We start from the raw sequence: 15793 nt of genomic DNA, 5'->3' as shown, positions 1-15793 counted from the left end.
ATGTATGTACACAGTGACCTCACCAGCAGAATAGTGAATGCAGCTCTGGAGTATAAAATAGGATATAACTCAGGATCAGTACAGGATAAGTTATGTAATGTATGTACACAGTGACCTCACCAGCAGAATAGTGAGTACAGCTCTGGAGTATAATACAGGATATAACTCCGGATCAGTACAGGATAAGTAATGTAATATATGTACACAGTAACCCCACCAGCAGAATAGTGAGTACAGCTCTGGAGTATAATACAGGATATAACTCAGGATCAGTACAGGATAAGTAATGTAATGTATGTACACAGTGACCTCACCAGCAGAATAGTGAGTACAGCTCTGGAGTATAATACAGGATATAACTCAGGATCAGTACAGGATAAGTAATGTAATGTATGTACACAGTGACCTCACCAGCAGAATAGGGAGTACAGCTCTGGGGTATAATACAGGATATAACTCAGGATCAGTACAGGATAAGTACAGGATAAGTAATGTAATGTATGTACACAGTGACCTCACCAGCAAAATAGTGAGTACAGCTCTGGAGTATAATACAGGATATAACTCAGGATCAGTACAGGATAAGTAATGTAATGTATGTACACAGTGACCTCACCAGCAGAATAGTGAGTACAGCTCTGGAGTATAATACAGGATATAACTCAGGATCAGTACAGGATAAGTAATGTAATGTATGTACACAGTGACCTCACCAGCAGAATAGGGAGTACAGCTCTGGGGTATAATACAGGATATAACTCAGGATCAGTACAGGATAAGTACAGGATAAGTAATGTAATGTATGTACACAGTGACCTCACCAGCAGAATAGTGAGTACAGCTCTGGAGTATAATACAGGATATAACTCAGGATCAGTACAGGATAAGTAATGTAATGTATGTACACAGAGACCTCACCAGCAGAATAGTGAGTACAGCTCTGGAGTATAATACAGGATATAACTCAGGATCAGTACAGGATAAGTAATGTAATGTATGTACACAGTGACCTCACCAGCAGAATAGTGAGTACAGCTCTGGAGTATAATACAGGATATAACTCAGGATCAGTACAGGATAAGTAATGTAATGTATGTACACAGTGACCTCACCAGCAGAATAGGGAGTACAGCTCTGGGGTATAATACAGGATATAACTCAGGATCAGTACAGGATAAGTACAGGATAAGTAATGTAATGTATGTACACAGTGACCTCACCAGCAAAATAGTGAGTACAGGTCTGGGGTATAATACAGGATATAACTCAGGATCAGTACAGGATAAGTAATGTAATGTATGTACACAGTGACCCCACCAGCAGAATAGTGAGTACAGCTCTGGAGTATAATACAGGATATAACTCAGGATCAGTACAGGATAAGTAATGTAATGTATGTACACAGTGACCTCACCAGCAGAATAGTGAGTACAGCTCTGGAGTATAATACAGGATATAACTCAGGATCAGTACAGGATAAGTAATGTAATGTATGTACACAGTGACCTCACCAGCAGAATAGTGAGTACAGCTCTGGAGTATAATACAGGATATAACTCAGGATCAGTACAGGATAAGTAATGTATATACACCATTGAAACATTGTTCTTCACACAGATCAGTTTTATATCTATATTGATGTTTAGAAATAAGAGATACATAAAATGATGGCAGGAAAAAAAAATAAAAAAATAAAAGATAAAATAACAATCACAAAACATGGGCGTTCTCTCGACACTTTGTTATACTGTACGTATCTGTGCGGTAGCTGGAGGGGTGACAGACACTACTGACAGATGAGATGGAGACAGCAGAGAGCGGTGTGAGACAAATCACAGATCAATGTGTGAAAATTAACAAAAAGGAAAAACGTTTGTAACAGATGGAAGTAGCTGAAAAAGTTCTCTATTCTTTGGTGCTTACTAAACATCCTATAAGCGGCCATAGGTGTAATGATCAGTGATCTGACGCTAACTGCAAACTACAACTCCCAGCATGCCCAGACAGCCAAAAGCTGGAGGCACACTGATTGGGAAACACTTCTCTGTTTACCATAAGTGAACACTCACTGTTTACATCCCCGATTGGCTGAAAACTTTAGGCCTCGTTCCCATTGCCGCTATTCGGAGTTCCATCGGCAATCCGGCAGAAGGATGGGAGTTTAGCAGAGAAAAAAATGGTGCTAAATTATCGGGTCACCGACAGAAACATGCAAGTGATTGGGGTCCGTCGAGACCCGGTAGTAGCCGTTCGCATCCGACCCGTTTTAGGGTCAGATTGGCGCAAAAGAAAGAAAAACAAAAAGGAGCCAATTGGACCTTTAAAGGGGTACTCCGCTGCTCAGCGTTGGAACAAACTGCCGGGAGCTCGTGACGTCATAGCCCCGCCCCCTCAATGCAAATCTATGGGAGGGGGCGTGACAACGCCCCCTCCCATAGACTTGCATTGAGGGGCAGGGCGTGACGTCATGAGGGAGCGGGGCTATGACATCACGAGTTCCCGATGCCGGCTCCAGCGTTCGGAACAGTTTGTTCCGAACGCTGAGCAGTGGAGTACCCCTTTAACGGGCCGAATGCGAAAGGCAATGTTGACCTAGCCTTAACCTAATATTATCACAGCTGAGGGTCTGTTACAACTGTATTAAGTCCCAACAATCCAACAGATTGGATACATGTAATGTTCGCACAAAGCAGTTGTATGATGCTGAATTGTGAATGCAGCTCTGCAGGTGACTAGAGATGAGAGAACTTACAGTAAATTTGATTCGTCACGAACTTCTCGGCTCGGCAGTTGATGACTTTTCCTGCATAAATTAGTTCAGCTTTCAGGTGCTCTGGTGGGCTGGAAAAGGTGGATACAGTCCTAGAAGACTCTTTCCTAGGAATGTATCCACCTTTTCCAACCCACCGGAGCACCGGAAAGCTGAACTAATTTATGCAGGATAAGTCATCAACTGCCGAGCCGAGAAGTTTGTGACGAATCGAATTTACTGTAAGTTCGCTCATCTCTACAGGTGACACCAGAGTGAGTGTGTGTGTGTGTATATATATATATATATATATATATATATATATATATATATATATATATATATATATTTATATATATACACACACATATATACACACACACAGAGCCCCATGTGTGTATATGTATATTTTGATGAGACTTGGTCACATGTTACTCAATTTAACACTAATATATTTTAGTTACATATAACACTACCCCTGTGGGGTAGATTCTCTGAAGTCTCATGCACGTCTATGGAGTTCCGTTACATCTCCTGAATGCAATACTCCTGGCTGCGGAGACTGCCCGGGACTTTTAAACATCCAAACAATTTATGAGGTCAAGATGAGATAGGACCCATTTGGCCCATCCAGACTTCCCAATATTCTGAATACTATCACTAGTCCCTGATTGGTAAACATATAATGTGTCGGCAGATAAGAACCATTGGGTCCATCCAGACTGCCCAATATTTTGAATACTATTAATAGTCCTTTTCCACAAGGTTGGTAGGAAGATGGGGCAACGGCAAAAGTACTCTGCTAGTTACACAATACAGTGTTCCCTCAACATACGATGGTAATCCGTTCCAAACGGACCATCGTTTGTTGAAACCATCGTATGTTGAAGGATCCGTACAATGTAAAGTATAGGACAGTGGTCTACAACCTGCGGATCTCCAGATGTTGCAAAACTACAACTCCCAGTATGCCCGGACAGCAACGGCTGTCCGGGCATGCTGGGAGTTGTAGTTTTGCAACATCTGGAGGTCCGCAGGTTGAAGACCACTGGTAGAGGAAGTCGTACTCACCTGTCCCCGCCGCTCTGGACCGTCACCGCTGCCCTGGATGTCGCCCTCCATCGCTGTCGCCGCGTCCCCCGGGGTGTCCCCGACGCTCCGGCAAGGCCTCTGCTTCCCCGACATCCTCGCTCTCCTCTCCTCATCGCCATCACGTCGCTACGCACACCGCTCCTATTGGATGACGGGACGTCGTGCGCAGCGACGTGATGACGACGATGGAGGGCGACGACGATGCAGGGGATCCCGAAGAGGACGCTCCGGAGCCCCCGAGGACAGGTAAGTGATCGTCAGAGGACCACACGGGGCACCGTAAACGGCTATCTGGTGGCAGCTGAAGCAGTCTGCGCTGCCGGATAGCCGTTTATGCGATGGCCCCGACATACAAAAGCATCGTATGTTGATGCTGCCTCTGAGAGGCCATCGTATGTTGAATTGATCGTATGTCGGGGCCATCATAGGTTCGGGGGGGGTCACTGTATATCTAATGCAGAAATTTTTGCTTAAATTACACCCATCTCTCATATAAAGTAAAGTCAGGCACTGAATTATGGGTGATGGGTGCTCTTTAAGAACCTCAGAGCTGATGAACAGTTCAATAAAAAGGTCACCAATGGGCCGTACCAAGTGTGAGGATCCGTTGTTGATCATGGTGGGTAGACTGGCCCATCGCTCGTTCTCCAGCTCCTCCATCACCTGGTTCATGGCGCTCTTCAACCACGTGTCTACCGAAACCCCAATCTGTCTCAATAGGTCAAGACGAGCTTCTGCCTTCAGCTTAGTGATCTGCCGCAAACACAGAGAAGACATAATGTCAGCATTGGTGATTATAAGATCAGTGCACGGGAAAAATATATCAATAGGAACAAATGCTCAGCTGTGCGAAGTATTAGGCCTGTGCAGAGCAGCAGAGGGTGACTGACCAGAGGGATGATCAAACACCAAGAACATTCAAGTAACCCATGGGTCATGTGACCTCCACAAATTACCCAGAAGTGACAGCTCATCCCTGGGAAATGCCACCGCCCAGTCATCCATGACCATCCTCCGATATGTGACTCATTGACAGAAGGTCTATACAGAAATGTATACTAAACCCTACACCCCAAACAGTCACCCCGAGAACATCATGTGATCAGCTCAGCCTCCAATGCTAAATAAGTAGTTATATTATTGTATATAGGAGCAGTATTATAGTAGTTATATTCTTGCATATAGGGGCAGTATTATAGTAGTTATATTCTTGTATATAGGAGCAGTATTATAGTAGTTATATTCTTGTATATAAGAGGCAGTATTATAGTAGTTATATTCCTGTATATAGGAGCAGTATTATAGTAGTTATATTCTTGTATATAGGAGCAGTATTATAGTAGTTATATTCTTGTATATAGGAGCAGTATTATAGTAGTTATATTCTTGTATATAGGAGGCAGTATTATAGTAGTTATATTCTTGTATATAGGGGCAGTATTATAGTAGTCATATTCTTGTATATAGGAGCAGTATTATAGTAGTTATATTCTTGTATATAGGAGCAGTATTATAGTAGTTATATTCTTGTATATAAGAGGCAGTATTATAGTAGTTATATTCTTGTATATAGGAGCAGTATTATAGTAGTTATATTCTTGTATATAGGAGCAGTATTATAGAAGTTATATTCTTGTATATAGGAGCAGTATTATAGTAGTTATATTCTTGTATATTGGAGCAGTATTATAGTAGTTATAGTCTTGTATATAGGAGGCAGTATTATAGTAGTTATATTCTTGTATATAGGAGCAGTATTATAGTAGTTATATTCTTGTATATAGGAGCAGTATTATAGTAGTTATATTCTTGTATATAGGAGCAGTATTATAGTAGTTATATTCTTGTATATAGGAGCAGTATTATAGTAGTTATATTCTTGTATATAGGAGCAGTATTATAGTAGTTATATTCTTGTATATAGGAGACCGTATTATAGTAGTTATATTCTTGTATATAGGAGCAGTATTATAGTAGTTATATTCTTGTATATAGGAGGCAGTATTATAGTAGTTATATTCTTGTATATAGGAGCAGTATTATAGTAGTTATATTCTTGTATATAGGAGACCGTATTATAGTAGTTATATTCTTGTATATAGGAGCAGTATTATAGTAGTTATATTCTTGTATATAGGAGGCAGTATTATAGTAGTTATATTCTTGTATATAGGAGCAGTATTATAGTAGTTATATTCTTGTATATAGGAGCAGTATTATAGTAGTCATATTCTTGTATATAGGGGGCAGTATTATAGTAGTTATATTCTTGTATATAGGAGACAGTATTATAGTAGTTATATTCTTGTATATAGGAGCAGTATTATAGTAGTTATATTCTTGTATATTGGAGCAGTATTATAGTAGTTATAGTCTTGTATATAGGAGGCAGTATTATAGTAGTTATATTCTTGTATATAGGAGCAGTATTATAGTAGTTATATTCTCTTACATAGGAGGCAGTATTATAGTAGTTATATTCTTGTATATAGGAGCAGTATTATAGTAGTTATATTCTTGTATATAGGAGCAGTATTATAGTAGTTATATTCTTGTATATAGGAGCAGTATTATAGTAGTTATATTCTTGTATATAGGAGCAGTATTATAGTAGTTATATTCTTGTATATAGGAGCAGTATTATAGTAGTTATATTCTTGTATATAGGAGCAGTATTATAGTAGTTATATTCTTGGATATAGGAGCAGTATTATAGGAGTTATATTCTTGTATATAGGAGCAGTATTATAGTAGTTATATTCTTGTATATAGGAGCAGTATTATAGTAGTTATATTCTTGTATATAGGAGCAGTATTATAGTAGTTATATTCTTGTATATAGGAGCAGTATTATAGTAGTTATATTCTTGTATATAGGAGCAGTATTATAGTAGTTATATTCTTGTATATAGAAGCAGTGTTATAGTAGTTATATTCTTGTATATAGGAGCAGTGTTATAGTAGTTATATTCTTGTATATAGGAGTAGAATTATAGTAGTTATATTCTTGTATATAGGAGCAGTATTATAGTAGTTATATTCTTGTATATAGGAGCAGTATTATAGTAGTTATATTCTTGTATATAGGAGGCAGTATTATAGTAGTTATATTCTTGTATATAGGAAGCAGTATTATAGTAGTTATATTCTTGTACATAGAAGCAGTATTATAGTAGTTATATTCTTGTACATAGGAGCAGTATTATAGTAGTTATATTCTTGTATATAGGAGCAGTATTATAGTAGTTATATTCTTGTATATAGGAGCAGTGTTATAGTAGTTATATTCTTGTATATAGGAGTAGAATTATAGTAGTTATATTCTTGTATATAGGAGCAGTATTATAGTAGTTATATTCTTGTATATAGGAGCAGTATTATAGTAGTTATATTCTTGTATATAGGAGGCAGTATTATAGTAGTTATATTCTTGTATATAGGAAGCAGTATTATAGTAGTTATATTCTTGTACATAGAAGCAGTATTATAGTAGTTATATTCTTGTACATAGGAGCAGTATTATAGTAGTTATATTCTTGTATATAGGAGCAGTATTATAGTAGTTATATTCTTGTATATAGGAGCAGTATTATAGTAGTTATATTCTTGTATATAGGAGCAGTATTATAGTAGTTATATTCTTGTATATAGGAGCAGTATTATAGTAGTTATATTCTTGTATATAGAAGCAGTGTTATAGTAGTTATATTCTTGTATATAGGAGCAGTGTTATAGTAGTTATATTCTTGTATATAGGAGTAGAATTATAGTAGTTATATTCTTGTATATAGGAGTAGAATTATAGTAGTTATATTCTTGTATATAGGAGCAGTATTATAGTAGTTATATTCTTGTATATAGGAGCAGTATTATAGTAGTTATATTCTTGTATATAGGAGGCAGTATTATAGTAGTTATATTCTTGTATATAGGAAGCAGTATTATAGTAGATATATTCTTGTACATAGGAGGCAGTATTATAGTAGTTATATTCTTGTATATAGGAGCAGTATTATACTAGTTATATTCTTGTATATAGGAGGCAGTATTATAGTAGTTATATTCTTGTATATAGGAGGCAGTATTATAGTAGTTATATTCTTGTATATAGGAGGCAGTATTATAGTAGTTATATTCTTGTATATAGGAGGCAGTATTATAGTAGTTATATTCTTGTATATAGGAAGCAGTATTATAGTAGTTATATTCTTGTATATAGGAGGCAGTATTATAGTAGTTATATTCTTGTATATAGGAGCAGTATTATAGTAGTTATATTCTTGTATATAGGAAGCAGTATTATAGTAGTTATATTCTTGTATATAGGAGGCAGTATTATAGTAGTTATATTCTTGTATATAGGAGCAGTATTATACTAGTTATATTCTTGTATATAGGACCAGAATTATAGTAGCTATATTCTTGTATATAGGAGCAGTATTATAGTAGTTATATTCTTGTATATAGGAGCAGTATTATAGTAGTTATATTCTTGTATATAGGAGGCAGTATTATAGTAGTTCTATTCTTGCATATAGGAGCAGTATTATAGTAGTTATATTCTTGTATATAGGAGCAGTATTATAGTAGTTATATTCCTGTATATAGGAGCAGTATTATAGTAGTTATATTCCTGTATATAGGAGCAGTATTATAGTAGTTATATTCTTGTATATAGGAGCAGTATTATAGTAGTTATATTCTTGTATATAGGAGCAGTATTACAGTAGTTATATTCTTGTATATAGGAGCAGCATTATAGTAGATATATTCTTGTATATAGGAGCAGTATTATAGTAGTTATATTCTTGTATATAGGAAGCAGTATTATAGTAGTTATATTCTTGTATATAGGAAGCAGTATTATAGTAGATATATTCTTGTACATAGGAGGCAGTATTATAGTAGTTATATTCTTGTATATAGGAGCAGTATTATACTAGTTATATTCTTGTATATAGGAGGCAGTATTATAGTAGTTATATTCTTGTATATAGGAGGCAGTATTATAGTAGTTATATTCTTGTATATAGGAGCAGTATTATAGTAGTTATATTCTTGTATATAGGAGGCAGTATTATAGTAGTTATATTCTTGTATATAGGAAGCAGTATTATAGTAGTTATATTCTTGTATATAGGAGGCAGTATTATAGTAGTTATATTCTTGTATATAGGAGCAGTATTATAGTAGTTATATTCTTGTATATAGGAAGCAGTATTATAGTAGTTATATTCTTGTATATAGGAGGCAGTATTATAGTAGTTATATTCTTGTATATAGGAGCAGTATTATACTAGTTATATTCTTGTATATAGGACCAGAATTATAGTAGCTATATTCTTGTATATAGGAGCAGTATTATAGTAGTTATATTCTTGTATATAGGAGCAGTATTATAGTAGTTATATTCTTGTATATAGGAGGCAGTATTATAGTAGTTCTATTCTTGCATATAGGAGCAGTATTATAGTAGTTATATTCTTGTATATAGGAGCAGTATTATAGTAGTTATATTCCTGTATATAGGAGCAGTATTATAGTAGTTATATTCCTGTATATAGGAGCAGTATTATAGTAGTTATATTCTTGTATATAGGAGCAGTATTATAGTAGTTATATTCTTGTATATAGGAGCAGTATTACAGTAGTTATATTCTTGTATATAGGAGCAGCATTATAGTAGATATATTCTTGTATATAGGAGCAGTATTATAGTATTTATATTATTGTATATAGGAGCAGTATTATAGTAGTTATATTCTTGTATATAGGGAGCAGTATTATAGTATTTATATTCTTGTATATAGGAGCAGTATTATAGTAGTTATATTCTTGTATATAGGAGGCAGTATTATAGTAGTTATATTCTTGTATATAGGAAGCAGTATTATAGTAGTTATTTTCTTGTATATAGGGGCAGTATTATAGTAGTTATATTCTTGTATATAGGAGCAGTATTATAGTAGTTATATTCTTGAATATAGGAGCAGTATTATAGTAGTTATATTCTTGTTTATAGGGGCAGTATTATAGTAGTTATATTCTTGTATATAGGAGCAGTATTATAGTAGTTATATTCTTGTATATAAGAGCAGTATTATAGTAGTTATATTCTTGTATATAGGAGCAGTATTATAGTAGTTATATTCTTGTTTATAGGAGCAGTATTATAGTAGTTATATTCTTGTATATAGGAGCAGTATTATAGTAGTTATATTCTTGTTTATAGGAGCAGTATTATAGTAGTTATATTCTTGTATATAGGAGCAGTATTATAGTAGTTATATTCTTGTATATAGGATAAGTATTATAGTAGTTATATTCTTTTACATAGGAGGCAGTATTATAGTAGTTATATTCTTGGATATAGTATCTTGATTATGTGATAGGCACTTTAGTTAAGAAGAAATGAGCTTTAAGTAGTTTTAATTTCCCTTTTCTGCTCCTCCTAGCAGCTCATACTATTCCCAGTAGGGGGCAACACTCCTCCTAAGGTATATGAAATATGAAATATCTGCTATAGCCCAAGGCATGATGGGAGTAACATTCTGCATGAATGTTGTATAAAAATAAAATAATAATAATAATAATGATATATCTTTTTTTCTTTTTTACTGAATAGACTTTTTAGCTTCTCAGAATACAATACTTAGATCATTGCATTTGTGTTTTCCCCCCCAAAATCTCCCTAAGAGAATAACCCCAATGAACAGAGGGACTCTATGCGTGAGTATTTGAGCCATTAACTTATAGGAAATTGTACGGTCATTCCTGGGGGAACCGAGGAAGTGCTCAAATACTTCCCATGAGGACGGGAACAAAATTACGGTTTTGTAATTAAAAACACTGCAATATCCCCTTAAGGATAATTCTAGAAGAAGAATAAGAGGAATTGACGTAGAGAGCGTTCTAAGGTCATGCACGGAAACACTAGAGGAAAATGAATTCAAATTGAAATAATTTATTAAATGTTTTTCTTTTTAAATTTTAGATAGTTATGTTTACTTTTTTTCTATCATTCATGTTACATAATCAGTTAATAAATAGAAAATCCAAGAATTTTTTTTTTATGTGTTAAGTACTCAACGTTTATTATTACATATTCCGCAGTTAACAAAATATACATTTTTATTATTTTAGTTCCTGCATTCCTTAATTTTTGTTTTTATAATTATTATTTATATTCGTATTACGGTTTTTAAATATTTAAAATTTATTTATATTATTTCTTAATGATGAAAGGCATTAACATTCATATGTACCCAGCAATTTACTTGGCCTAAAATAAAGCTTAAATAAAAATGTGTACCGTATTTTTCGTCCTATAGGACGCACCGGCGTGTAAGACGCACCCAATTTATAGGGGCAAAATCTAAAAAAATAAAGATTTTGAACCCAATAGTGGTCTTCAACCTGCGGACCTCCAGATGTTGCAAAAGTACAACTCCCAGCATGCCCGGACAGCGAGTGGTAGTTTTGCAACATCGCTTTCTCCTAACTTTCTCCTAACTAATCCCAGAAAGTCCTGTAATTAGTCAATATTTGGTTGGGACCCTCAGGGCCTTTATTGGATTGTGTGCCACACTAAGCACGGACAACAGAAAGAGGAGAAGAGGACTTAAGGACCAAAATTGTGGAAAAATATCAACAATCTCAAGGTTACAAGTCCATCTCCAGAGATCTAGATTTGCCTTTGTCCACAGTGCGCAACATAATCAAGAAGTTTGTAACCCATGGCACTGTAGCTAACCTCCCAGGGTGTGGACGGAAGAGAACAATTGATGAAAGGTGTCAACGCAGGATAGTCCGGATGGTGGATAAGCAGCCCCAAACAAGTTCCAAAGATATTCAAGCTTTCCTGCAGGCTCAGGGAGCAGCAGGACAATGACCCCAAAAATACATCTAAAAACACCCAGAAATGGATGGCAACAAAGCGCTGGAGAGATCTGAAGTAGCCAGCAATAAGTCCAGATCTAAATCCCATTAAATACCTGTGGAGAGATCTCCAAATTGCCCTTCCAATAAGAGAGACCTAGAGCAGTTCTTAAAGGGGTTCTCCCTTGTTTATACTGTTTTTTGTTATTATGTTTGTGTGTTATGTGTGTATAAGTATGTGTTTTTTTATTTATGTGCGTTGTGATTATGTATATATGTATCTTCTTACCTTTTGTGAAGATCCGGAAGCTGGCCCCTTTTTCTTCCAGCGGCTTCTGTGTAACCTCGGCCTCCGCCATGTTGTGTTCGGTAAGTGGGATGTCGGGGGTGTGTTCTTGATTCTGTCCTTCGTATCTTCTGACATCCGAGGCAAATCTTTTCTTCCTGTTTCTTCCGTGGCTCAGAGACTAATCTGCGGCCTCTTCCGGCGCATGCGCAGGTAGTTTGTTTGTTTTTTGTACCAATAAAGTTTTTTTTGTCTAATTGACAACCTGTCTGCACAAGCGCGAGTACGCAAGTGCTACGCTAACAGCATAGCTTACGTTAGGTCTACGCTAATAGCGTAGCTTCGCGCAAGTGCAGACTGTTTGTCAATTAGACAAAAAAAAATTTATTGGTAAAAAAAAAAAAATACCTGTGCATGCGCCGGAAGAGGCCGCAGATTCGTCGCTGAGCCACGTAAGAAAAGATTTGCCTCGGACGTCAGAAGATAGGAAGGACAGAAGCAAAAACACACACCCCCGACATCCCACTTACCGAACACAACATAATAACAAAAAACTGTATAAACAAGGGAGAACCCCTTTAAAGGAAGAGTGGTCCAACATTCCGGCTGAGAGGTGTAAGAAGCTTATTGATGGTTATAGGAAGCCACTGATTTCAGCTAATTTTTCCAAAGGGTGTGCCAGAAAGTTAAACAGATTTGTAAATTACTTCTATTTATAAATCTTAATCCTTCCTGTACTTATTAGCTGCTGAATACTACAGTGGAAATTCTTTTCCGTTTGAAACACAGAGCTCTCTGCTGACATCACGAGCACAGTGCTCTCTGCTGACATCTCTGTCCATTTTAAGAACTGCCCAGAGTAAAAGGAAATCCCCATAGCAAACATATGCTGTACTGGACAGTTCCTAAAATGGACAGAGATGTCAGCAGAGAGCACTGTGCTCGTGATGTCAGCAGAGAGCTCTGTGTTTCAAAAAGAAAAGAATTTCCAATGTAGTATTCAGCAGCTAATAAGTACAGGAAGGATTAACATTTTTTAATAGAAGTCATTTACAAATCTGTTTAACTTTCTGGCACCAGTTGATTGAAAAAAATAAATAAATAAAAAAAAGTTTTTCACCGGAGTACCCCTTTAAGGTAAGGGTGCCAATAATTTTCTTTAGACCATTTTTGGAGTTTGGTGACATTATGTCCAATTTGCTTTTTTTTCCTCCCTTTTTTGGTTTAGTTCCAATACACACAAAGGGAATAAACATGTGTATAGGAAAACATGTGTTACTGCAATCCTTTTCTGTGAGAAATACTTCATTTTATAGAAAAATTTCAGGGGGGGGGCCAACATTTACGACCATGGCTGTATCTATATATAAATAAATAAATGGTGTCCTGTAAACAGCACTGTAACATGTCCAACAGATGCTATTTCAGAGGTGTCTGGCAGCAGCATTCTCTCCATTCAGAATACATGCATGCCCGGCCAAGCCGATCATGCACATGTATGGGTGGATCAGGAGAGATAGCCCTTGGCTGCACACGTATGCCATCTAAATATTTGTCCCCACGCGTTTCGCTGCTTATCTGTATGCTCTGCCTCACTCGCAGCTGCTGCAGCTTCGCTCCGGAATTAAACCGCTTTGTAACGCTGCGAGGTTATAATTACTTCTATTTTGTAACAACGTTAATTAAAATTTAATTAAAGCAAAGTATAAGGAGACACATGTAAAGCCAGAGAGAAGCTGGCATGGTTTCTGTGCGCCCGCGACAAAGGGTGCGATGACGTACGCAGCCCCAGCCATAAATTACAAGAAAGCCGCGCAGCAAACGGACGACCTCTAATAAAATGTTTACGGCTCCTGAGACGGCTCGAGCGGAAAATGATATAATTACCACTTCCAGCTCAGACTTAAAAATTTCATACAAAGGCTTTTTATATGGGATAATGAAAAGGGCTCCGGGCGCTGGAGCGCAGACAAAAAATACGCCACGTTCGTTTTCATTGCTGCTGGGTTCAGCGGAGACTTTAAAGGACATCGTGGGAGGTCCCGGGTACCAGGAGGTCTCCATCTCTCTACGCTCCATTGTAATGCAGGTGATGCTGCGGCTCTGATGGGAGTTGTTGTCCTGCATGTTATTTAACCTAGAGCACTTTTTCCCACCCTGTGGCTCTGCAGTTGTTGCAAAACTACAACTCCAATCATGTACAGTGGTCCCTCAACGTACGATGGTAATCCGTTCCAAATGGACCATCGTTTGTTGAAACCATCGTATGTTGAGGGATCCGTGCAATGTAAAGTATAGGACAGTGGTCTACAAACCTGCCGACCTCCAGATGTTGCAAAACTACAACACCCAGCATGCCCGGACAGCCAACGGCTGTCCGGGCATGCTGGGAGTTGTAGTTTTGCAACATTTGGAGGTCCGCAGGTTGAAGACCACTGTTAGAGGAAGCTGTACTCAACTGTCCCCGCCGCTCCGGACCGTCACCGCTCGTCACCGCTGCCCTGGATGTCGCCTTCCATCGCTGTCGCCGCAACGCCGGGGTGTCCCCGACGCTCCGGCAAGGCCTCTGCTTCCCCGGCATCCTCGCTCTCCGTCGCCGCCATCACGTCGCTACGCACGACGCTCCTATTGGAGGACGGGACGGCGTTTGCAGCGACGTGATGACGACGATGGAGAGCTCCGACGATGCAGGGGATGCCGAAGAGGACGCGCTGGAGCCCCGAGGACAGGTAAGTGATCGTCAGCGGACCACACGGGGCACCGTAAACTGCTATCCGGTGGCAGCTGAAGCAGTCTGCGCTGCCGGATAGCAGTTTATGCGATGGCCCCGACATACAAAAGCATTGTATGTTGATGCTGCCTCTGAGAGGACATCATATGTTGAAATGATCGTATGTCGGGGCCATCGTAGGGTCATTGTAATTGTTTGCAATAGCCGGAGAGCCATAGGTCAGGACTGGAATTTCCCATCATGCCCTGATAGGAGAAAGCTGCAGGCTATCATGGCATGATGGGAATGGTAGTTTTGAGACTAAAATTCCAATTATGCCCTAATAGCTCAAGGCTGTCAGGGCATGATGGGAGTTGTAGTTTTGCAAAAACTGGAGAGCCATGGGTTGGTAGTATAATTCCCATAATGGAGAAAGTGCATCCAGCTCACCCAAACTGCAGCTCATGCCGGTGCGGACTCCACCGTGGGTAATTAAGCAAAAGTGAATGTCCAGCCGGGGATCTCGTGCAATAAAATCTTCAAGATTATTCCATAATCATGTGCAAATACAAGTGTAGACAGAGTGATGCGTTTCAGCCTACATAGAGGCCTTAGGGTGCGTTCACACTGAGCAATTCAAGAGGAATTTACTCGAGTAATTCCTCTTGAATTCTACACTTAGAAATAATTAAAGGGGTGCTACGGTGGAAAACTATTTTTTTATTTTTTTTTTTAAATCAACTGGTGCCAGAAAGTTAAACAGATTTGTAAATTACGTCTATAAAAAAAATCTTAATCCTTCCAGTACTTATTAGCTGCTGAATACTACAGAGGAAATTATTTTCTTTTTGGAACACAGAGCTCTCTGCTGACATCACGAGCACAGTGCTCTCTGCTGACATCTCTGTCCATTTTAAGGACTGTCCAGAGTAGGAGAAAATCCCCATAGCAAACTAATGCTGCTCTGGACAGTTCCTAAAATGGAGAGAGATGTCAGCAGAGAGCTCTGTGTTCCAAAAAGAAAATAATTTCCTCTGTAGTATTCAGCAGCTAATAAGTACTGGAAGGATTAAGATTT

The 15793-nt window shown here is 37.7% G+C and overlaps 1 protein-coding gene across 1 annotated transcript in view; it reads right to left on the bottom strand.

Annotated features, from left to right (window-relative positions):
* Positions 1-15793, bottom strand: part of FCHSD2 (FCH and double SH3 domains 2) — a 154268-nt gene that overhangs the window by 15582 nt on the left and 122893 nt on the right. Inside the window, 1 exon segment of the mRNA XM_056561230.1 lies at positions 4433-4594. Within this exon segment, the coding sequence (XP_056417205.1) occupies positions 4433-4594 (162 nt within the window).

The sequence above is a fragment of the Hyla sarda genome, chromosome 2 (assembly GCF_029499605.1).
Source record: "Hyla sarda isolate aHylSar1 chromosome 2, aHylSar1.hap1, whole genome shotgun sequence".
NCBI classification, from domain to species: domain Eukaryota; kingdom Metazoa; phylum Chordata; class Amphibia; order Anura; family Hylidae; genus Hyla; species Hyla sarda.
This window is presented reverse-complemented; position numbering and strand designations above follow the sequence as displayed.